At 46.4% G+C, this 24,765-nt stretch overlaps 1 protein-coding gene and 1 long non-coding RNA gene across 3 annotated transcripts in view; one reads left to right on the forward strand and one right to left on the reverse strand.

Moving 5' to 3' along the window:
* Nucleotides 1-20,521, forward strand: part of LOC142576399 (monocarboxylate transporter 12-like) — a 67,686-nt gene extending 47,165 nt beyond the window's left edge. The window contains exons 8-9 of one of the 2 annotated variants that reach the window (XM_075686519.1): nt 15,609-15,750; nt 19,450-20,521. In XM_075686519.1, coding sequence (XP_075542634.1) covers nt 15,609-15,750; nt 19,450-19,521 — 214 coding nt within the window. In that variant the 3' untranslated portion in view covers nt 19,522-20,521. Of the gene's footprint in view, nt 1-15,608; nt 15,751-19,449 lie in introns of those variants that run through there. The other variant, XM_075686520.1, reaches the window with a different exon arrangement.
* On the reverse strand, nt 1,625-23,227 carry LOC142576400 (uncharacterized). The gene is made up of 2 exons (XR_012826838.1): nt 22,886-23,227; nt 1,625-2,021 (listed from the first exon to the last, which is right to left on the reverse strand). It is a non-coding gene; the product is annotated as an uncharacterized LOC142576400 (long non-coding RNA).
* Between the last annotated feature and the right edge of the window lie 1,538 nt (nt 23,228-24,765).

Below are 24,765 nucleotides of genomic sequence, written 5' to 3' on the forward strand. Positions count from 1 at the left end.
ATGTTTACAGGAGGTATTCAGAGGCCTGGAGTGGGGAGAATTGGGGATAAAAGTTGATGGAGAATACCTTAGCAACTTGCGATTCGCTGATGATATTGCCTTGCTTAGTAACTCAGGAGACCAATTGCAATGCATGCTCACTGACCTGGAGTGGCAAAGCAGAAGGGTGGGTCTGAAAATTAATCTGCAGAAAACTAAAGTATTGTTTAACAGTCTGGGAAGAGAACAGCAGTTTACGATAGGTATCGAAGCACTGGAAGTGGTAAGGGAATACATCTACTTAGGGCAGGTAGTGACCACGGATCCGGATCATGAGACTGAAATAACCAGAAGAATAAGAATGGGCTGGGGTGCGTTTGGCAGGCATTCTCAAATCATGAACAGTAGGTTGCCACTATCCCTCAAAAGGAAAGTGTATAACAGCTGTGTGTTACCAGTACTCACATATGGGGCAGAAACCTGGAGGCTTACGAAATGGGTTCTGCTGAAATTGAGGACGACGCAACGAGCTATGGAAAGAAGAATGTGTGTAACATTAAGGGATAAGAAAAGAGCAAATTGGGTGAGGCAACAAACGCGGGTAAACGACATCTTAGTTGAAATCAAGAAAAAGAAATGGGCACGGGCCGGACATGTAATGAGGAGGGAAGATAACCGATGGTCACTAAGGGTTACGGACTGGATTCCAAGGGAAGGGATGCGTAGCAGGGGGCGGCAGAACGTTAGGTGGGCGGATGACATTAAGACGTTTGCAGGGACAACATGGCCACAATTAGTACATAACCGGGGTAGTTGGAGAAGTATGGGAGAGGCCTTTGCCCTGCAGTGGGCGTAACTAGGCTGCTGCTGCTGATGATGATGATGACGGTTTACTAACAAGAAGCAAGGTTCAAAGCATTAGGCATTATTTTTATTCTTTGCCGTTCAGGTAGCCCCTGGCTGCACGTGCTCGTGAGCCCGGGCTCCCTCCTGGAAGGAGGCGCTTCTTCTTCGATCCTAGACTATGCTGAGATTAATTCTACAGCTGTATTGCGTTATCACTTGTCTTTTCCCATTTGTCCTAATGCTACTTTATATGTATGCAAATGGACCAATACTACGTTCAGCTGGCGGCCTTCTACGGCGGCCAATACTACGTTCAGCTGGCAGCTGGCAGCTTGTGGACTTAGAGAATGCTCAACTCTTTTAAAAAGTGCGGTTCTTCGAACACGCTACAAATGACATACACGTGGAACACAAAGGCCTTGCTATAATGATAACCTGATCCAATAGGTTCTAAGCATAATGCATCACACAAGAAACATTCATTTATAAAGACCACCACTACAGACACTGCCACCTCTTCGGCTTGTCCAAAATATGGCACAATTTGCTCAAGCTGCATGTAAACCTTTGAAGGTCTCTATTTTGCTGTTTCTAAACCAGATTGGCAAGCTTCAGAGCGACCTAAAATGAAGGCCAGAGAAGCAAAACAAATGTTTAATAATTCCTCTCTAGGTTTCTATGAATGCGAAGGTGAAGACAAATGATGTATTTCAACTGTGTTTTTAACCGTGCAATAGTAGAGAGCACGTTTTTGCAGTAATAATGTGATAGATAATAACGACAATAGTGTGACAGAAGCGAACCGGATGCATATTTTTATTAATTTTTATTATTTTAATCGCCTAGTTAGGTTAAATGCAAGAAATCTGAGTATCTCCAAGTGACGGCTAACAACATTACCTTGGTTCTGGAATGAAACCAGCTACGTGGCATTGGCATATGTTTAAGGTTTTGCTAAGGTTACGTGAGATACCCTGTACATGTTCGGACCCATGGAGCAGGTGTCACAGCAATCACTCTAAGTGAGACCGCTAAACTAGCCATTGCACATAAAAGCTACAGCGTAAAAAATAATAAACTCTAGATAAGGTCATAACGAGGCCGTTGGTATTGAAAAGGGAAACTTCTGGAAGTAGTAGGATGTCCGGCTATGAAGCTGCTTCATCCTCACAGCTGGTGATGAAACTGCCGCAGTCCTGAAATACAGGAGAAAAATTAGACATTACAATGATCACACAGTACACGCAAAAGCTGACTGCAAGTTTATATTGGATTTCTTCGGCTGCTACGCTGAGTGATGTATGTTGTTCAGCTTAGATTACTGTTAAACTAAGCTTGCCAGACTTTTATATCGTAATGGCTTCACTCTTTACAAACTCAAACCTTCGCCCAACTCATGCACTTATGTACTTAAGCCATGAAATGTTTACTGATCACCCGAAATGAATGGCTTTCAAGACAACGTTTTTCAGGCGAAAGGACGTGTAATTAATCAATATTACTGACATTGAATACAAAGGTAATATCTGTCTTTACAATACACAATGGTGGACCTAAAAACATTTTTCTTACAGATATGGTTTGATCGGCCAGCCATTTTTTTTACCAGCAGTTGAACTTGTGTTATAAATACGCGTGCAGTATAGGATGACGTTGTGAAGCGTGATATGACCCTGAGTTTAAAAGCGCAACTTCTTTGTGTGGACTTGGCATCTAGAAATCAAAACTGAATATTTGTAGCCAATGGCGTAGCAGCAAACTAATTAAACATTAAACAAGTCGAGGCATCAAGGGCACAGATCCGGCTGTTGATTAACACTACAAAAAGCGACTATATATGTGTAGCACAGTAGTTACACGGGAGGCGTAGTGGCTGCTTCAGCAAAGAACACAGCCACTGAGCGACGTGGCCGTATGACTTATCGCCGCCAACGCAATCGCGTAAGGCCTTGTCTCTTATCGGCCGCCGCATCATTTTCTGCCCTCCGGGATGCTGGCACCACTGGTACTCAACCTGCTCCGGCCGCTGAAGGTCGAGTGACGGCGTATCCAGTAAACTGAGGGCACCTGTTGCCACCCCAGCAGCTAACTATAAATAATTTCTCAAAGACATAACACGACGACCTTAACTACTCTAAAGCACAGCTTGTGCAGCGTTGACCCGTAGTGCCGCTGGAAGGTTACAACACGCTTTTAATAACAGAAATGCGCCGGCGATATTTGTTGCCTATAGACCAAAGTCGACGGCGTAGGCTCTCCAAGCTGAGCGCCTAGGCGCCGCTATCGCGCATTGCCTGCGCAATCCACAGCGTGGCCCTGAGGAGAAAGACAATAGCACGAAGTGTACCGGCAAATATGCAAAGTGCGTGTTTAGTAAGCGACCTAGTGCACACAATCGTATGAGCTAGAGGATTGTCGCTACGTACGCGGCATCTAGCCAGTATCACGCACAAAGAAGCGCCCCAGGTCCTCACTCAAGCGATCCCTGTAGAAACGCGCTAATACGCGCACCGCAGTAAACCTTAATGAGTCGACATATTTTAAGGGCGCGCTCAGGCGGTGAAGCTTAGATCACCTCGCACTGCACGTAACTTTTCTGGTAGTTCATGGCTTGCGTTTCGGGGAAACTGTGGAACACTGACAGCAATCCAAATAAAGCCGTGGCAAAGTTCCTCATCATCTAAAATCAAGAGTTTTAGGTACTCTCGCTTGACTCTGAGTGAGCACTGAAATCGCCTCTAATGCGACAAAGCGCGAACAAACAAAGTGATCGTGCAATACGGTTCTGCATGGCCAACTTCTGCACCATGTTGCACTGATACCTTCAATAAATCACATCAACGCGTCTGCTCACTTCGAACACATACACACTCATAGAACGTGCAATGCCCAGGTAGCCAACCTATCTACAAGAAGTCTACGTTTGGGTTTTTTCAACCCAAAAGCTTGTCCACAATCCGGCTTGTACAAGCCAAGCAGTGGCCCTAGAACTCCGCAAGCACTCCTCAAACCAAGTATTCGTCTAGGTGAAGTCTTTGTGTAGAACTAAGGTATCAAGGCTTATTTTGCTTTCCCAAGGGACTACGCAATTTGTATTGTAAAAACCATATTAAATAACTCGCATTCTCTCCTAATTCACATTGCTGGTGTACTTGCTTTTCATGGAACCAATGGCGCGTCTTAGAAGCTGTAGTAAATGTGCATGTAATAAATGCAGCTTTCATTTCAAGACACTGCAGTGTTCTTCTTCCATAGACAGCCTTTTATTTAGGAAATGTCCGAGACAGGAAAATCACCAAAATAAAAAAAATTCCAAACTATGTGATGTAACTGGAATGTATATATATTTAATGTCTTGCTTTTTATTGATTCTGACTACAATATATGTAAATATGAAAGGTAGGGCCAGAAAAGCTGACTCCGCTTTCTGACGGGAGTAACATGGAAGAAAGAGAAAAGTAGTTATGCTAGTGGCAGGCCCAGTGTCTTCTGAAGGCTGTTGATCTGTATCAGCACAAAAGAGAAGGAAGAAGGCAGGCTAACCTAGAAACCCCAAAACCAGTTAAGAGAGAATAAGTACTTTCTGTTAAATGCACCTGGAATGTGATATAATATGCAAAAATTTGAGATGCCACTATTTCAACCATAAAACAATTTACCCTCAGCTTTCAATGGTATAGAACAGTATAGCTTCTCTAATTGATACACCACTGGCAGCAGCCATCTCAAGTCTCATTCTAATTCTCTAGAAGACATCAAAGCAGACAGTTTCGCTAAGGCCGCAACGAAGTCAAAAGCGATGCAGGCTAATTTCCTGTCTAAACACGATGGTGGCTGAGCAGGACTCTTGGAAAGTCGACGGGGATGTGGTCTACGCCCACCACGAAAACGTAGCCTCGCTTCTCTATGCCCTTAATGTAACTCACATTGTGTTTTTAATGGGTTCGTAGGCATAAATACTTAAAAGACAGAAATAATGTGTGCTTTTCTCAACTTTTTTTTGTCGCCGTGAGGTGCCGTCACGTCGCAGAGGCGTCTTCCACAGGGTTCCAAATGCGAAACTTGGCCTAGAAGCTGTCTCGGCCGTCTCTTCAGCTGTCGCCAGAGACTTTCTCCGATGCTGACCAGAATTGGAACGCACCCATTATGTGTACTGCTATATACACCTTGAGAGCGGACAGTGTACGCCGCCAATAACAATTGCTAGGCAAAATTTCAAAAGAACCTACAAGACGCTCTTGTCCCGTCCACATGACCTCGCTACGCAAAAGTTGTCCCAGAATATTGCGATAAAGACTTCGAGCAATGGAAAAAATTCTAGGTGGCACTCGATGACGGAAAATATCGCCAAACAGGTAAAAAGGCGGGCTGCAGGCGAATATAAAGAATGTATAAACAAGTAGCCAGTCTTGAATGAGCATATAATACTCGCAAATTAGTCAGAAACCTTCGTCGTCTTGCTCTTCCCGCCCGGAACCTGGTCGCATGAGTGACTGGCCTTACCTCATTTCAAGCCAACATGATAATGCCGTCCCATGTAAAGCATTTCATGGTCCCACTACGTAACAACGATAAAGAGAAAAGTATGCATCACTGCCATCAACATTCCTTTATGGTCTCATAAAAGGAACGACGACATTATTTCACGTTGTGACGCGGTCACTAACAACGTTCAAAATAGCTCCAATGGGATGTTGATTGTTCTTCGTAGGCTCTTTCTGAAGCCTAAATACCACTGACAGAAAAGTTCAGGACTTATGTTGCCAGCGACCGCAGCTATTTTTGTATTTTAACGCTATAGTACTGCACTGTAACTGTAAGTTTAATGTACGCTCTTAGGTACCTCTAAAGTACACACGTGAATTAATGCCATACCACCCGATTTTAAATGGCTTCCTTCATTTTCCAGTATTTTGCTTTATGTTTGGCTTACCCAGTTCTTCTGCCGCTAATTATCTGCGACTAGGAATGTGCCACTGTTACATTCCGTTTATGGGAGCCCTAATTTTATTTAAGTATGTGTCTCCGCTGTAATCTGTGTTATACTTCTCCTCACGATTCTTCCTCAGACATCACGCGTCGCCTTCGGCGTCGTAGCATTTGAGCATGCATGTCTGACTACATGCAACGGTACGGACTGCTGTTTGCACTTAAGCACAGCGCATTAACGGTCTAGTGCGCAAGCATGAGCATTGCAGTATATTAAGAGCGTCCGCTGTACCATGCATAAACACAAACAGTACGCGTTATTATATGATGCATTGAATTACAAAAAGACCATGGCACGCAAGAAATGAACCTGTATAGCATTCATTCACCGTTCCAAGAACGCTTCGTTTAGCGAAGATTACAAGTTGTCTGTCGTTTCTGCATAGTTTGATATCTAAGTTAACGTTGCGGTGTATGTGGTGTCATAAAGATTTAAAAAATTAGTGTAAGTAGCATATTTGCTGAACTGTAAATACCTCACTATTGTAGTTTTTGCTATTTCATTTCATTTTGCCTTGGCGGAAGACAGTAGAGACATGTAAATGCGATGGCACGTAATAAGTCTTACCTAAATGAATTGCGGTTCCCAACAGTATTTGCAGTATAGTGTCTACAGCGAGACGATACTTCTGCTCGACATCCTGCTTTTGAGCACAAGGTTCACATCAATTTACGCTGTAGCTATCCCTAAGTCAAAACACATAATTTGAGTCACGAGCTCAACGCAACTGGTCGGACCCCTTAACGGCAGCAGTCACGCGACAACAAATATTACGGTTCTGCTGTGCATAGCTATTTTTCTATGCATATTCCTTGAGTGTGCTGATATTATTGATCACCTACTTTGGCAGGCTAGTTACAATAGCGAAATGCTAGAATCATATCAAATACCAATTATCGCGAAATATCGCTTTCAAATGTAGAACTCTTCCTCATTTTTAAACAAACTAAACATGAAAGTTGAATAGAATCTTCTTGTTATAAGAAATGCTCAATTATATTTCTGATATCAGTTATTTCACAGATGTAATGAAGTTCACAATTGGGTGTCTGCTGAGCTGATGAGCTTGGAAACTGGAAGCAGTTGAAGGGCTATCGTGTCTACGCAGCGTAACAATAGCGGCAATAAAGTGACGACACAGCATGTCACCAAATGTGGGTAGATAATTGTGTTGATTGAAACACACATAAGAAATAATTCAGCGCGGGACATGGCCTTGAAGAGTTCCAAACGTGGTTGAAATGGTTATATAATAAATTATCTTGCTTAAACTGCAACAATGAGATTCCAAGGTGTCTAGAGCCATGGCAACCCAGTTTAATGATTCGACAATATCGTTACGCTGCATTTGGACAGGACCGTGCGCGCAACAATGAGACGAAGAGGAAGTGGTAGACTATCTACTGGATGCGCCGGTCTGAGCGCATCTGGATCTACAGTGTTGACACTTCGCTTGGCTGCCAGTTTCTGTTCTTTTTTTTCCGTTCTCTGCCCGGATTGGTAAAGTATCCAGTAGTATATAGTTAATTTTGGTTGCTGTTTTAATTTCATACCAATTTGAGCTACAATCAGTTTTATTTCCAATGATACATCAGAGGCCGCAGTGATGTCCAGGAACTCTCCTGGGCAGGGCCATTACGCCTGCACAGCCTCTCTCAAACCTGAATTACCACAAGAAACCTTTCTCCGCAGTGGCTATAGCAGCATTCCCGTCACGCTGGTACCCTTGTGTAATGGCTTAGTTAGATTAAATAACCCCAAAACAATCCAACAGCAACTTCATGCTGTGACTCCTCACTACCAGAATTTCAACGATGTCCGGCAGTTCAGTTGCGGTAGCATACTGTGCGGGTCGTCAGACCAGGCTTGTGAGGCTGATCTACTGAAGCGCTCGTCATTTTCCTATGACCCGCTGAGTTCGTTTATACCACAACATTTGTCATGCACCAAGGGACTTGTGCGCGGACTTGAACCTCAACTAAAACCAGAAGCTAGCCAAGGCCGGAGTTGTAGCAATTTACAGCTGTAATCACGTTGTGGATATTATAAGGGTTCCCAGTGCATTGCTTATAGCAATGTTTAGTTGCACATTGTGCCCATCAGAAATCAAGGCATGGCGTCTTGTCTTTATGGTTGAACCTCTGGCTTCACGATCCCTACAATGCCGTAAGTGCTGGAGATTCGGCCGTAGTGCAGGTGGATGAAAATCTGGATTGGGCTGTTGCATGTTCAATTTTTTTTTATTTATTTACCCTAAAGGCTCAGCTTGGGCATTACATAGGGGGGGGGGGGGTGAGAACAACTGATATACAAAAGTATAAGGCAACATGCATGTAAGTCGAATATCCTTATATGAGTTCGTAGATGCTATGCAACCTTTACATCATTTCTTATCGACAACATCATACGCCAGTAATTATTACATTATACAAACAATAATCTTACATCCGCTGACATCTGAAGAAATGCAGGAAGAAGTGTTAATGTTTCTAATTTCCGTATGTTTCATTAAGTGCATGTTTGAATATAACATGGTCAGTTATTTCGGCTATATTACTTGGGATTATTCCATTCCGAAATGGCTAAGTGCTGACTTGAAAACTGCAAAAGTTTAGTACGTGAAAATGGTTGTTGGACCTCAATTTCGTGATCAATTCGTGGGAATTTCTTTTTGGCTGGTAAGATATGTGCCTGAGAGGAGATGTTTGGGTGATGAAAAAGCTGATGGAAGAAAGTTAACCGAGCTATCTTCTAGTCTGCAAGGGGATGAGTTCAAGGTCATGTTTTCTTTTTGTGATGCTTGAATGTTGTGAATAGTTACCTGTACTAAATCGCGCTGCCTTGTTCTGAAACGAGTCTAATTTGTTACTAAGATGTGTTTGGTGCGGGTTCCATATAAATAAGGCATACTCAAGCTTTGAACGAAGTACACTGGTATAAGCAAGAAGCTCGGTATCACTAATAGCTGATGAAGCGTTCGATGAATGAAGCGAAGAGATTTGTATGCAGCGGAAACAATACAACCCACATGATTATGCGAAGACAAAGTCGGACAAAGATGAACACCTAAATAATTAAATGATTCTGCAGTTTTTAGAGCCTCGCAGTTAAGAAAGTGTGTGTTTTTCGTAATTTCACTGCAAGTAGTAAATTTCATAAGCTTAGCTTTTGAGGTATTTACGCTCATTTGGCAGCCTGAGCAGCATCTTTCAAACCTGTTCAGGTCATTTTGTAGTTTATCACAGTCAGCCTTACATTTTAATGACCGACACAGAATGCCGTCATCGGCATATAACCGGATTTACGAGTCTATACCCTGATGAATATCATTTATATAAATTAAATATAGTGTGGGGGGTCCTAAAACGGAACTTTGAAGCACACCAGACTGAACAGGTTGAAATGACGAACAGACATTATTAATTACGACGGCTTATCGTCTGTTACTTAAATATTCTTTAACCCAGTTTATTACCTTTTCGTAAACATTAATTAGCTTCATGTTATATATGAGGCGGTTATGAGCCACAGGGTCAAAGCCTTTAGCAAAATCTATAAATAGGGCGCCAGTTTGTGTAAGTTCGTGAAGGTTAAGGTGAATGTCTGCAGTTAGTTCAAGAAGCTGGGATTCACATCACAAGCCTCCTTGAAAACTATGCTGGTTCGCGAAAAGAATCTGGTTGCTAGCCATGTACTGCATTATTTGAGAATATAACACGTGTTCAAGTAATTAGAACCGCTGCAGGACACCTCATTACACCGACTGGAATTTGCACGGTGAGAATTACCGTTCATGACCGGACTTACCCTGCCACCTTCGTTATCCTCCAACAGTGTTCACGAGACGTCATTCTCGGCATGGACTTCCTGAACCAACACGGCGCAATCATAGACCTGAAGGCAAAATCGATAACGCTGTCGGAAGATCAAAAGATACCGCCGAGAGCTCTCGTAGTCACCACGCCTTGAGTGTGCTCTAGTATCAAGTGAGCATCTCGCCGCGCTCTAGCATAATTATTTCCGTCGGCACCGAAACACCCGCTGACGTAGAAGGCGGCATCGCGGGCGACCAACCTCTACTGCTGGACCGTGAAATTTGCGTCTCAAGGGGCATCGCTCGATTCCACGCAGGAAAGCGAAAGTTATGCTAACAAACTTCAGCCAAGAGTTCAAGCACATCAATAAGGGCACAACAATCGCGTACAACTAGGAAACTGTGGAAACCAGCAATGGCCTTTGTCCTCTCGGATTCGGCCACATCTCCCCCGATGAGCATAGTCCCTGAACCAGACTTCGACGTGAATCCAAGTCTTCCTATGAGTAATAACAACCGAAGAGTGCGCTCGACCATTACGCCAGAGCCCTTACCGAGTTTCGACGCGAGAAAGTGAAGCTATTAGACAACAAGTCAACGAAATGCTGCACGACGACATCATCCAGCCGTCGAAAAGCCCGTGGGCATCTCCTGTAGTGCTGGTCAAGAAAAAGGACGGAACCTTACGCTTCTGCGTCGATTATCGTCGACTGAAGAAGATCACGAAGGACATGTTCCCCTTATACGGATAGACGACGCATTGGATCGGCTCAGCAACGCTAAATACTTCTCATCGATGGACCTCAAGTCTGGCTACTGGCAAATAGAAGTCGACGAGAGAGATCGCGAAAAGACCGCCTTCATCACGCCAGACGGCCTCTACGAGTTCAAGGTCATGCCATTCGGAGTGTGCTCGGCGCCTGCAACATTTCAGCGCGTCATGGACACGATGTTGGCAGGATTGAAGTGGCAGACGTGTCTTGTTTATTTGGATGACGTCTTTGTCTTCGCCGGAAATTTCCACGATCAGCTTAGGCGGCTTGCGACAGTATTAGAGGCCATCAAGTCATCAGGGCTCACTCTGAAGCCGGAAAAGGGCCGCTTCGCTTACGATGAGCTTCTATTCCTAGGCCACGTCATCAGCCAGTCTGGAGTCCGCCCCGACCCGCAGAAGACAGCTGCCATCGCAAAGTTCCCACAGCCTATCGGCACGAAGGCAGTGCGCAGATTCCTTGGCATATGTGCCTAATAAAGGCGCTTTGTCAAGGACTTCTCACGCATCGCGGAGCCGCTAACACATCTAACCAAATGTGCTGTCGAGTTCAAGTTGGAAATGCCGCAGGGCGACGCATTTAAGAACTCAAACGACGCATGCAGTCGCTACCGGTACTTGCACACTTCGACGAGGACGCCGATACCAAAATCCACACTGACGCCAGTATCTTAGGCCTCGCTGCCGTCCTAGTCCAGAGGAAAGATAGACTGAACGGATGATAACTTATGCTAGCCGGTCGCTGTCAAAAGCGGAATACAATTATTCTAGGACTGTAAAGGAATGCCTCGCCATCATTTGGGCTACAGCAAAAATTCCGCCCTTACCGCTGTGGCAGGCCTTTCAAAGTCGTCAGCGACCATCACGCATTGTGTTGGCTAGCTAACTAAACGGACCCTTCAGGACGGCTGACGCGGTGGAGCCTCAGACTGCAAGAATATGACGTCACCATAATACACAAGTCCGGAAGAAAACACTCTGACGCCGACTGCTTATCACGCGCACCCATCAATCCCCCGCCGCAAGACGATGAGGACGACGACGACGCCGACGCCTTTCTTGGAATATTAGGCGCGAAAGACTTCACTAAACAGCAACGAGCAGACTAGGAGCCAAAAGGCCTCGTCGGGTATTTGGAAGGGCACACCGACGCTGTCCCTAGGGCATTTAAGCGCGGGTTGTCTTCGTTCACGCTACAAAACAATCTGCTCGTGAAGAAGAACTCCAGTCCGCGCCTGCGACCTTCTTGTTGTACCGTCAGCGCTGCGTCCAGAAGTACTGCACGCCCTACACGACGTTCCAACCGCTGGGCACCTCGGATTCTCCCGGACGCTGCCAAATGTACAGGAAAGGTATTACTAGCCGCGTCTGACCGCCAACGTCGCCCGTTAGGTCAAGACATGCCGAGGCTGTCAGCGACGCAAGACACCACCGACAAGACCAGCAGGTTTACTACAGCTAATCGAACCTCCTCGCCGAACATTCCAGCAGATTGGGATGGATTTGTTGGGGCCGTTTCTGATGTCAACATCTGGGAATAAGTGGATCGTCGTGGCAACAGTCTATGTCACCCGCTTCGCTGAAACTAAAGCTCTACCAAAACACAGCGCAACCGAAGTGGCGAAATTTTTCGTCGAGAACGTCCTGCTGCGACATGGTGCCCCAGAAGTCCTCATCACCGACAGACGAACGGCTTTTACAGCAGAGATCACCCAAGGCCTTGTGCAATACAGCCAGACAAGCCACAGGAGGACAACTGCCTAGCATCCGCAAACCAATGGTCTCACGGAGCGCCTGAACAAGACCCTCGCCGACAAGCTAGCAATGTACGTCGACGTCGAGCACAAGACGTGGTACGCGGTCCTATACTAGAAGAAGTCTGTACTAGAAGAAGAATAAACTTGAACTTGAACTTGAACCTACGCTTAGAACACGGCGGTGCAAGAAGCAACACAGATCATGCCATTCAAGTTGGTTTACGGCAGGAACCCGACGACGACGCTCGACGCCATGCTGCCGCACGCCACTGACGAAGAGAATGTTGACGTCGCTACCTATCTCCAGAGCGCCGAAGAAGCCCGACAGCTCCCGCGCCTACGGATCAAGAACCAGCAGCGTACCGACAGCCGACACTACAACCTCCGACGACGCTATGTCGAGCACCAGCCCGGTGACCGTGTTTGGGTTTGGACCCCCATACGCCGACGAGGACTGAGTGAGTAACTATTGCTACGCTATTTCGGACCCTACACGGTATTCCGACCTATTGGCGCACTGGACTATGAGGTCGTGCCAGACGGCATTTCGCATTCACAGCGGCGCCGCGCACGATCCGAAGTGGTTCGCGTGGTGCGCCTTAAACCCTTTTACGGACGCTGAAGAACTTCCTTATTTTGTTGTTTTCTTTGCTAGCAGTGCTTTTCTTTATTACTCTCGTTTGTTTGTAGCGTCGGGTTGATGCTTTTTAAGAGTGGGATGTTGACACGTGTACTTGTTTTTATCGGACGACACGTTTCACCGCCTAACAAATGTTATCGCACAGCCCAGGGCGCGCCAGCATGTATCGGAAGTTTCTGGAATGTTATCGATGGTTCCACCCGCTGTCTGTGACCGAACCTTCTGTAATCTGATTGCATGTGAGCGCAACGCGAATAATGCGGAACTTTGTGGAAGGCAGGCGGGTGCCAGCGATTACTTTGGAACATTCGACGACTGATGTATAAAAGCAGACGCGTTTGACCCGCTGATCAGATTTTAGACGATCGCCGAGTGTATTCGCCGCTATCGTTCTTTGAGTGTAGCCTGCTTTTGAAGTTCGCCCAATAAAGCGCTAGTTTCGTTAATCAAAGTTTTGCTGCCTTCATCACCGTCACTACCACGTGACAATATCATCAAGAGCAATCTGCCAGCATCCAGAACGAAGATCAATAGAAGAGAAATAGCTGGAACCGTGGAGGCAGTCAAGGGCGTTGTCTATACGTGGGAGCGAGTAGACGTCCTTCTTAGTAATTTTCCTCAGATGACGGTAGTCTACACAGAAGCGCCACGTGGCCTCCTTCTTGTTAACCAACACGTGACGCCCGGAGACTCGAAGAAGGCTCAACGATTTTTAACTAGCATTTTCTTCCCTTCACTTTGAATTACTCGGCGAGCCGACGCAGAAACTCGACACGGTCGTCGGTGAATAGGAGTAGCATCGCCAGTAAGAATCCGATGCTTGACCGCGAATGTCTGGCCTAAAATCCGATCGTCGAAGTCGAAAATATCTCTGTAGGACGATAATACCTGGTAAAGGTCTCCAACCTGTGTAGAAGACAGGTCCGTCGCAACCATTTTCTGTATCTAGGGATCGGCGGCCGAAGCTGGCACGATGGGCCTGCTAAGCTCGCAAGAAGCATCGGTCGATAAAGTTGCCACGTGATGGTCGCCGAGACCACCAACGTTGTCAAGGCATACCTTGCGGTAGAATTTGCTTTGCCAATCCAAAGTTAAAGATAGGCATGAAAGTGCGGTTCGCCATAATAGTAAGTATACTGTGAGGCATGGTAACGTCATACTGTAGTGGAATGTCGGGCAGAGGAGTGACGAGGTACTCGCCATCAGGGACTGCTGGGGAATACAAGAGTTCAGTATAGGCTATTGATTTCGGTGGCAGGCGAATAAAGCCGGTGAAGCGTAGGCGGCACCGGGGTGCGTCAGAAGGTTCTGCGAGAATCGGTAACTCAAGGCGAAGGGTACTGGCAGAGCAGTAAATAAGAGCAGACTGCGCGGATAGAAAATCGAGTCCGAGAATGAGGTCGTGGGGGCAATGAGCAATCACGGTGAAGAGGACAGGAGTGTGGCGACCGGCGATGCTAACACGTGCCGTACACATGCTAATGATAGGCACAGTAGCGCCATCGGCAACGCGGAGGACGCGTGACGACGCTGGCGTGAGGAGCTTGTTCAGTCGGCGTCGGAAGGCAGCACTCATAATAGAAAGATGTGCACCTGTATCGATGAGTGCCGTGACAGGATAGCCATCAATGTCAACGTCAAGTAGGTTTTGGTTCGTGTGTGACGTGAACAGACGATTTGAGGGCAGTGTGGACAAGGCAGCTTCACCTCCAGAAGCTGCAGTCCCTAGTTTTCTGGCTGGATCCGGGAGGCGATAGGCGACGGAAAGAAGCGACGGGGTTGGGGCGAACGAGACTGATGGCGTCGAGGTGAGGGTGAGCGGCTGTATCGAAGGTTCGGGGCAGGAGCATCAGCGGTAATGGGTTCATGGCGGGTGGCATAGGGAACAGAAGGTAGAAAGGGGCAAAAATAAGCGGTGGTGTATGTACGAGGAGGTGGTGGCCATCGGTTGCGGCAGTGACGAGCGGCGACGTGGCCGATGCGACAGCAGTGGAAGCAGATCCGCCTGTCATCAGGGTACGCCATTTGGACGGGTTGCGGCGAGATGTGGCTGAAAAGGACGGCCGGGCACGAGGAGGGCTGCTAGAGAGCTAGATAACGGTGGGTGGAGACGATGAACACACGAAGTTGAGACCCATGATCTCAAATTTCGGTCTGACGATGGCCGGAATCATCGCAATCGTGGTTGCTGGTGCATCGGGAGGCGTCGCGGAGAAAGCTGGCACACAGGCGGCCTCGAGCTCGCGGCGAACAATGCGGGTTAAGTTGTTACAGGGGGTGGTCTGACGCGGTCTACCCTCACATGTCGACGTAGCAGAAGTGCTGGGTAGCCGCGTGATGAGATGTGTGATACGGCGACTCGTAGCTTGTTCAAGGCGACGGCATTCTTTGATGATGGCGTCGTTAGTCGAGACGTGGCCGAGAACAAGTAAATTGAAGGCATCGTCTGCGATGCCTTTTAGCACATGCGACACTTTATCTGCTTCAGACATGGTATCGTCAGCTTTGCGGCATAGAGCCAAAACGTCGAGGATATATGAAACGTACGGCTCTGTAGATGTCTGAACAAAAGATGCAAGAGCCTTTCTCGCGGCAGCCTTGCGCCCAATGTGGTCGCCGAACAGTTCCCTGGCATTTTCTTTGAAACTGTCCCAACTGGTTATCTCGTCGTCATGCATTTGGTGCCACACGCGTGGGGAGCCGCCGAGAAAAAAGATGACATTGGCGAGCATTATTGTTGGGTCCCACCTGTTAATAGCACTGGCGTGTTCATAGAGCTTGATCCCTTCTTCAACGTCCTCTCCCTACAGGCCAGAGAACACACCAGGGTGGCGATGTTGGGCAACGGTGATGATTGGAGCAATCGGACAAGCCGACGCCGTTGCAGAAGCGGTCTCGTCATCGGGAGGCATGGTGACAAGCTCGATGTACCGACCACTCCGGAGTTGCGTGGTGAGGACGGGGATCGCTGACCTCCACCAGAATGTTACGTGTGGACAAAGATAAAAGAGGCTATATACAGGCTATTTGCACTGGAGCCAGACCAACAGGCCGACACTGGCTCGCGCCAAGGGCACAAACCCACTTCGTCGTGGTTCTCGCGGCGGCTCGTCCCTTGAGCATCGCTCGATGATATCGTAATAATATAAACGTAAAAACCTGAAAGAGGATAATAAATTGAGTAGTAGGGAGGAAAAAATTTTCGAAATGGAAGAGTAGGTGAGGTTAAGAATTAAGGTTAGCTGTTGGCATAATATCTTTTGTGTCTTGGTTGATGATATGACAATTTCAAATTTAGGTTACCGCTTTTAAAGATTCTAAGTTGCCATGTGCCATATTAATTGCCGTCAGGTGTAGGCAATTAAACTTGCGTATGAGGTATGATTCCGTATATTTCCTTCGCGAGGGGAACGGAAATTTCTTTGTAGTATTGGCGGCGAGGAGTTACGGAGTCGCCATCTATCGGAAGCGCCTTGCTGGCGTAGTATGAGGGATCACGCGGCGCGCTCCTCGTAGGTTTTGCTGTCAGCGCTGACTGAAAACACCACGCGCGAGCTCTCCCGGACATTTCTGTAAGTACTTTCGAAGCGAGATAAGTATTTTACTGCCTAAATAATAATCTTGGGCAAACTGAAAGCACAGAATCCTTTACAGACGCTATCGCTTTACCGAATCCGTATACAGAACGCCACTGCGCGCGGTCGCCGCGATGCAGTCTCCCGAAGCGGCTTCTTGCCTGAAAGGTAGGTAAACGTTGAGAGCAAACTATATGAAATGTGTTTTTATAGTCTTTGTATAACTAAATGGAGCGTAATAGAATGAAGCCTCAATACAGCGATCGCACAGATTCGCAGCAACCGACTGCGCGTCTGCACGCTTGTGCGCGCATTGTTTCGATTTCGCCGCGTGCGCGTTTTCGCACCGTGCCATGAGCTTTAGGCCGCAGAATATGAGCATTTGACAGTATACAAGCAACCATTGTTGCGTGGGCGCTATCAGAGTTGTTAAAAAAGAATTTCATTGTAGAGACTTCGACGCCTACGGGCACTGGGATGTGCCGTCGCGACGATTCAATCTTTTTTTTCTTCTTAATTCTTGGACGTTTGAATATTATTTCTCGAGTTGCGTCGCACTGTATTTCTATCGGTGTTCTCAGCATGCGATATCCCGCTGCTTCTTTTTCGTAGTCCAGTGCATTAATTCATAACACAAACATGACCATATGCCATGCTTTCTTTAATGTGCTTCATACCGCTCCCTTTACACTCCAGTGAACTTCCCAATATCTATACCATCATCAAGTTCATAGACCAAATCGTCATGACATTAGTCGGGCAGCGGGCTCGGGCGAGCGTCTCAGTGCGCGTTTTCCGAACACCGCAGACCCGGCGCTGTAGCAGAAATCTTCCTCGCGTCTGTGCTTGCTGCATACCCGAGCTGTAGCCGATGACTCTTTGCCCGTTTTTGGATTCGCGAGCCAAGCTTCACGCAGCTTCTTGTCCTGCGGCTACGTGTGAATAAGGCTGACACCGGGCTCCGTTGCGTACGTCCGGCACTGTGGCACCGAGCAGTAGCCTACCATGTTGCGCGACTTCAAAGGCAGCCACTACCTATTGTAGTGCTTTCAAGCGTTGTAGAGGAGACACTCGAAGCGGGAATATCTCGCCACTAAATGAGGACCACAGCGTACGAGGGAATTTAGACTCTCGTTTTCAGCTCGCTTCGGCGCGTCCGAAGCAGCGGACGCGGCCGCTATGTCCACGTGATCCCTAATAGCACGTCACGCCGACGGTGGCGCCAGCTTTTCCAGTGGTGGAGCTCGAGGCCAATATAGAGCCTTGCTTTGTCAAATATATTGTCATGTGGTGGTGACGTTGAAGAACACAGTAGCCATACTACGAAAGACAAAACTAACTTTTATTGGGCGAACCTGTGCCCACAAAAACAGGCTAAACTTTAAGCACAACGATAGCGGCGAGCACGGTCGGCGATCGTCGAAAATCTGATCAGCGGGCCAAGTGCGTCCGCTTTTATACATCAGTTGTCGAATGTTCCAGAGTAATCGCTGGGACCCGCGTGCCTTCTACAAAGCTGTACGCTATTTTCAATTTACTATGTTCATTAAAGTGGCTGCCACCATCCCAGACATTGCAAACCAGGCATCTTTAAAGGCCAAGCCACAAGACTACATCGCATTTCACTACATTGCAATAGGGAGCTAACGACAACGCTGTATAGGAAACGTTTCGACAAACAACAGTACCTAGAATATACCAGCCACCATCGGAGACATTGCAAACAAGGTATCTTTAAAGGCCAAGCCACACGACTACGTCGCATTGGCGTTTAAAACCAAGACTACATAGATAGACTCGATCCCCTCAAAGAAGCCCTATCAAACAGGAACTACCCATACAGTGACCTCCACACAGCCTACACGGCTGCAACCAAACTCAAGCCCCGCCCGAAGATCATAAGAACAAGAGCGCCTCTTCTTACTACTACATTCTCAAACGTACTCCGAAACGTGAATAAGATCCTCAGTAAATACTACCCAATTCTCAACAGCAACCAGAAACTTAACAAGACTTTTCCTAACCCTCTCTGAGTAGCCTAAAGACGGAACACTAATTTTTAAGACGTTCCTGTGCCCGCCAAAGTAAAGACAAAGAGGAAGTTGGGAACCAGTCCCTGTGGCCGCCCCAGGTGCTCTATATGCAAACATATTCAATCTACTACTACAGTAAAAAGTAGAGCGTCGAAATAGGCATACAGGGTAACTTCGGTTTTCACCTGCACATCAAGCAACGTAGTCTACTGTCTAGAATGCGCCGCTTGTAGCTAACAGTACACAGGTGAGACAGGACAACAAATTCATACAAGACTCACCGGCGACCGTGCGGACACAAAACACAACTTACCTAAAGCAGTAGCCAGCCACATTAATGAACATGGTCATATATTTGACAAAGCAAGGCTCTATATACTACAAACAAATTTTCATTCCCCTCGCGAAAGGAAATATACGGAATCATACCTCATACACAATTTTAATTGCCTACACCCGACGGGAATTAATTTGGCACGTGGCAACTTAGAATCTTCAAAAGCGGTAACTTAAAATCTAAAGTTCTCACATCATCAACCAAGGCACAAAACACATTATGCCACCAGCTAACGTTAATTCTTAACCTAACCTACGCTTCCATTTCGAAATTTTTTGTTGCCTACTACTCGATTTAATATATTATTTGAAGTTTTTACGTTTATATGAACTGTACTACCCCCTTCTCCCATGTGCACTTGCCGCTGCCCGCTTCTGCGCACGTCACCCTCCTATTTCTTATTCCGGTTTCGGTTCTCTCTCCTCTCTTTTCACTTTATTTTATATATTTTTTGAAACACCCTGACGAACACATTCCGAAGCCAATATGCCCAGGGTATCGCCATTTCTGGATGCCACCGTAACGACTCCTACGTTGAGCGACTCGGGCAATGCCCCTTGAAAGACCATGCCGCTGCCTTTCAGTCACCTCATACATAGCACCGCAGACTCCTGGTCGCCATCTTGAATACTTCGAGACGTATTGCTGCTACGCTACTCAAGTCACTCTTACAACTCATGTTTTTTTTTTGTTTTTTTTTCTTTAGTGTGACTCACGCACTGACCACCTGACCGGCTCTTCTAATGCCACAAGAACATGCCGCGAACGACATCCCTGAATGCTTCCTAACCAATCGTATCGCCAACGCACCCCCTGGCCCGCGTCTTTCTTGAATTTTTTTCTCTTTCTTGTTCTTTTTTTCTGCTTTTCTTTCTTTTCTTTTCACCCCACGCTCCCACCTTCCCGTTCTTGTCCCCTCGTCTTGGGAAGGAAGCTCACCGACTTCGGACGACAGCGCTCATTACCTCTGAAGTCTCTCCCTTCAAAACCAGCCGCCAGTGACAACACCCGCACGCGACGTCACTGTCCTAAACCTTTAAAACTAACATGCCGAAGATGACGAGGCCGCCTTTGACGAAGATAAGTCCTCCTATTGAAACGTTGGCCAGCCTTTCTGGGGAACCTTATCCCTGTTTACAAACTTTATACCACAGTGTGCTATTCCATCTGTCAGCCCCTTTCTTGATTTTGGGTAACATTCTGAGTGCCTTATGCGTGACATACAGTAGTTACAGCAAATTACAAAGTAATTTGCGATCATCATTAACTACCTTATCTGAAGCGAGTTCTTCACAAAAAGCAATAAACATTTGTTCGCGTTTAGAGGACTTCCATAGAGAAGTTGAATTTCAGGTTCACTCAGTTAAACATAAATGCTCTTCGCGCTGGTGGAATGATGACTGCTTGCGGGATAATAGAAGAAGAGAACCCGCCTTGAAGAAATCGTTACATAAACAATTTCCCAAAAATTGTTCAGACTATAAATTTATTACAGCTGCAGTCAAACGTGCTGTATCATAAGAAAAAGACGAATACGGCATAAAGAATTTTGATTTTCTTGCCAAACCCAATAATAAACGACTGCTATTCGGCTTTCTAAGATACAAGAAAATGATTCCGTCGCCGGTAAACGTCGAATCTAGGGTTCTATCACCACACGACATGATAGAGTCATCGGAAGTTATAACCAAAGGGTTGGAGCATCGCTTTTCTTCTCATATTAGTCCCGCTACAGTGATTTCCCGTATTGATGAAGATATTAAAGAGATATATGCGGATGAATTGTGTTATGTCTTACCGAAAATTTCGTCTGCGGCTCCACTCCCTGATGGAGTACCTCGGCCATCTTAAAATTTTTCATGAGGAGTACCAAGACGATCTAGTAAACACCATAAGTTATTCAGTCAGAGGTGCTTGCATTCCACCAGAATGGAAGATTGAATTATATTGTCACGTAAAAACCGCGAGAAGGTTGTACCTTAGACCACATTACACCAACAATTTCTTACATCAAATTTTGTAAAGTTGATCGAAAGAGCCCTACATGATCGCGTTATGAATATTATTATTAGAACAAAGCTTCTTAGTCCATGTCAAATTGGATTCAGGCCGGGGTGCTCCATACGGCAGGCGCAAACCTGGAAAGTCGCATAAAGTTTTGCACCATGCCAACGTCAGTGTGCGGCATTGCTTACGCTTCGTGTCACCAAAGCATACGATAGCGTCGAACACGAGGTATTAATACACCTGTTGCGAGAACTTAAGTTCCACCATTGATTGCGCAATTTTTAAGTGGCAGAAAATTTTACTGCTTACAGAACGGCTTTTCATCGAGCACATATGGACAGGCAAAAGGAGTTCCAAAGGGTTCAGTGCTGTCTCCGGTTTGTTCAATATTTTACTGAACTCCATTCCATCCCAAGAGGACGTGCACACACACGCGCATGCGGATGACATTGCATTCTTCTCATCGGCAAAGGATATTCAAACACTTTATTAAAAATTGCAACGGTACTTATCAGTTCTCGAAGCTTGGATAAATTTTATTCGTGGCGCGCTAAACGAGAACAGGTGCTCATTTCTCACACTTTCTCTGAGGGACTCTTCTCTACACGTTCAACGCTAGGATCAGAGAGGTAAAGTCCTTTTATGACGGGCAAATTCTCTTCACATACAATTTTACCATATTTTTCCAGGTAACGTAAAACACCCGTCTTACGAAATGTTAAGTGCTATTTTACACGCTCCTTTATTAAAATCACAAACAATGTATACATAATAACTGATGCCAACCAGAACCGCAACAAGTGTGGTATTGGTATATTCAGCCGTATTCTCGATTCGCCATTTTCCCTGCGGCATCCAAACTTTCTACCAATATTTCGTGCAGATCTTTGAGCAGTTCAGCAGTTCTGCAGACCCTTCGTCGTAAATTAAGCCCAACAACAGATTATGTAATCATTGTTATTGATTCTTTGTCCCTGTGTAATTGACTCACAGCACCTAAGGAATTTCGGATTCTGCGAGTGTTTAAATTTTTAGTAGCTCAACACTTAACTAATATCCGTTTAGTCTGTGTACCTGGCCATACAGGCCTATTTCTAAAATAAAGGGTTGGTTCATTGGCGAAAGCGTGGCTAGCTGGCCCAGCCATTCTCCCTACATCAGCCTTGAATATAGCTGCCAGATTTCGGAGGCAATTGATGATGCGAGAATTCTCTGTCATTTATAGCAAATTGATGAGATTTTAAACATTTATTGTACCTTTGGAAAATCACTCTTTGCCAATCTATAAAAATTTAGGTAACTATTATTTGGCTTCGCTGTCGCATACCTTCTCTATATCTTTATTGCTACACGACTAGTTGGGAACCATCACCAATTTGTCATGCATGTACGTAACATGAAACGATAGAACACCTTTTTTTTCTTGTCGACGGTTCATTAGCTTAAAGAAGCGAACCCTAGAAACACCACCCTTAGATTAAACATAACTGTTTAAAATGGGCTTTCTTTCGGTGCCTCTAAACTTGGGCATAGCGATAGGAAGGTTAGCGCTGCCATCCAAAATTTTGTTTTAGAATCAGTGAGATATAAACTCTGAATACAAACATTTACAGCCTCCTTTTCTTTCACCAAAATAGAGCTTGAATTATCTTTTGCTTAGTGTTCATGGTAGAATTTATAGTTTCATAAAATCGTGCAGGCTCTACAATTTCTACCTTTCAATTATAGCTTACCTATTATAAACTTTTTGCTTATTTTACACTTCATTATAAACCACTCGCTTCTTGGCCAATCCCCCAGAGTGCGTACCTGCGAGTAGGCCACAAGTATCTACATCTGCATCTACAGCTGTGGTATTTGCACCAGCCTGCGTAATTACGACTAACTTTTCCCGTCTAAATAGTTGTACATACATTTAAGCATCCTGTTTCCTCTGTATAACATTTGATGGAAGTGCGGGGTAACGACTCAGGACGGAGCTTCGCAGTGGTCGCCTGTTCGGTTGTTCAGCGATGTCGCAGGAGACGGTGCCTAGTTTAGCAACGATGGCGTCGACTGCGTCGACTGTCGCACTAACGCACAGCATAACCCAGAAACCTTTTGCGGCACTGGTGCAGCCGACGTCGACGACTTACTGGAGACGTACGAGCCGGTGGGCGGCGAGAGGGAAGCGGCGGGATGATCAGGCGGTCGCGGAACGAGGCCAGAACCACCGTCTTTTCTTCATGCGGAGTGTGGTATGGGATGCCGAGTGACTCGAGGATGCGTCAACCTGTTTTTGAATTGGTTAGTCGTTCGTATTGCGCAACGTCGTGCGCCTCAATTAACTCGTCAAGTGAGTTGTGAAGTCCGAGCTCTAGAAACATGTCGGCGCTCACGTTGAGTGGAATGGCGACCGCCCACTTGAAAGCCTTTCGTATCATGCACTCGAACTTGTTTTTTTCCGACCCTATGCACTTCAGGTAAGGGGCAACATAGATGATGTGGCTTATCGCGCACGCCTGCACGAGACGGATCGCGCGGTGTTCGTGCATACCGCTGCGTCTATTCATGATGCCACACAAGAGTCGGAACGACGGAGTATTCGCACCATCTCTCCGTTATGGCCATTTGCCTTAAGGTGTAACTCCAGCATTCTAATTTTGTCTGCGTGCGAATGGGAATTCCGTACGCTAATATTATGCGAATTTTGGAGTATTCCAGTTCCTCGTCGCGCAGGGTTTTACGACCTCTGCTCGTGGGTTTGTAGAATAAAAGTACGCACTTGGTCACCAAGAACTCGAGGCCCGTTCCTTGCAACAAATACTGGACCACATTTATTCCCACCTGTAGCATTCGGTCGGCGTGACCATCACATCCTCCCCGAAAAGCTGGAGGGTGAAGTCGTCCGCGCAGAATCTGTGATGCAATCCTTCTATTTCTGTTAATTTTGCGGGTATGCCGAGTAGAACTAAATTAAAGAGTAATGGTGATATGACGGAGCCTTGCGGCGTGCCGGACGGCCCCGTCTCGAATTCCGGCGATTACTCGTCGCCAACGACGGTGCCCGCAAGAAAAATCTCAAACGTAATTGCACGTTCTTAAGTCCTAGTCCGAATGTTTTTACTGTTTTTAAAATTGCTTCGTGTTTTATGGTCTGGAAGGCATTTTTAATATCAAGGTCGAGTATTGCCTTAGTGAAGCTGGTAGTCTCGTCTACGATATAGTGTTTTAGCTCAAGCAATACCTCTTGTGCAAGGGATCGCGGCAGAGTCATGGCATGGTGTGTGGGAACGTGTCGCAGTCTTCGAGAAAGTCGGTCACGCGAGTGAGAACTGCATGTTCCATGACTTTGCCGACGCAAGATGGGAGCGAAATCGGTCGTTGATTATCGGGTGAAACTTTATTGCATGGCTTAGGAATCATGATGACGCGGGCTGGTTTCAGCGCTTCGTGAAGGGAGCCCCCTCACCAGCACTTGTTGACGTAGGTCGCGAGTCGGGAGATTAACTTGTCATCTAGGTTACGGATAGTCTTGTTGGTAACGGGGTCCGGGCCGGACGCGGGCGTTTCGTGCGAACAGGACTATCGGAAGTTATGCTTCGCTAAATTCCGCGTCCAGTTTCTCGTTTGCGACGCCTTCGTATTCGGCGTTCTAGATGCTTTCGGCCTTCTTAAAATAACGGTCACGTATTGCGTCGAGGAAGTTATCGCCTTCCTAATCTCTTACTATCCTACGAGTCTTGTGGCCTTGCGCGGCCTGAGTTTCCTCCGGATCTAATAGGTGTCTAAAAAGACGCCAAGCGCTCACACCGGTCACCTGCCTCTCGAGGCCGTTGCACGTGTATTCCTTTCCACTCTGCCCTGCATACCTGGAGTGCGTGCTGTTCGATGTCTCTGTCTAATTGTGCTATGCGCTTGCGCAACGTCCAATTATGTCTTTGGCATTTCCACCTTATTAGAAGTGCTCGCTTTGCTTCCCACATGTGTCAGCTTCGTCACTCTGTCGATTATTTCGAGGCTCGCCTTGGGCGGA

The sequence above is a fragment of the Dermacentor variabilis genome, chromosome 3 (genome assembly GCF_050947875.1).
Source record: "Dermacentor variabilis isolate Ectoservices chromosome 3, ASM5094787v1, whole genome shotgun sequence".
NCBI classification, from domain to species: Eukaryota; Metazoa; Arthropoda; class Arachnida; order Ixodida; family Ixodidae; genus Dermacentor; species Dermacentor variabilis.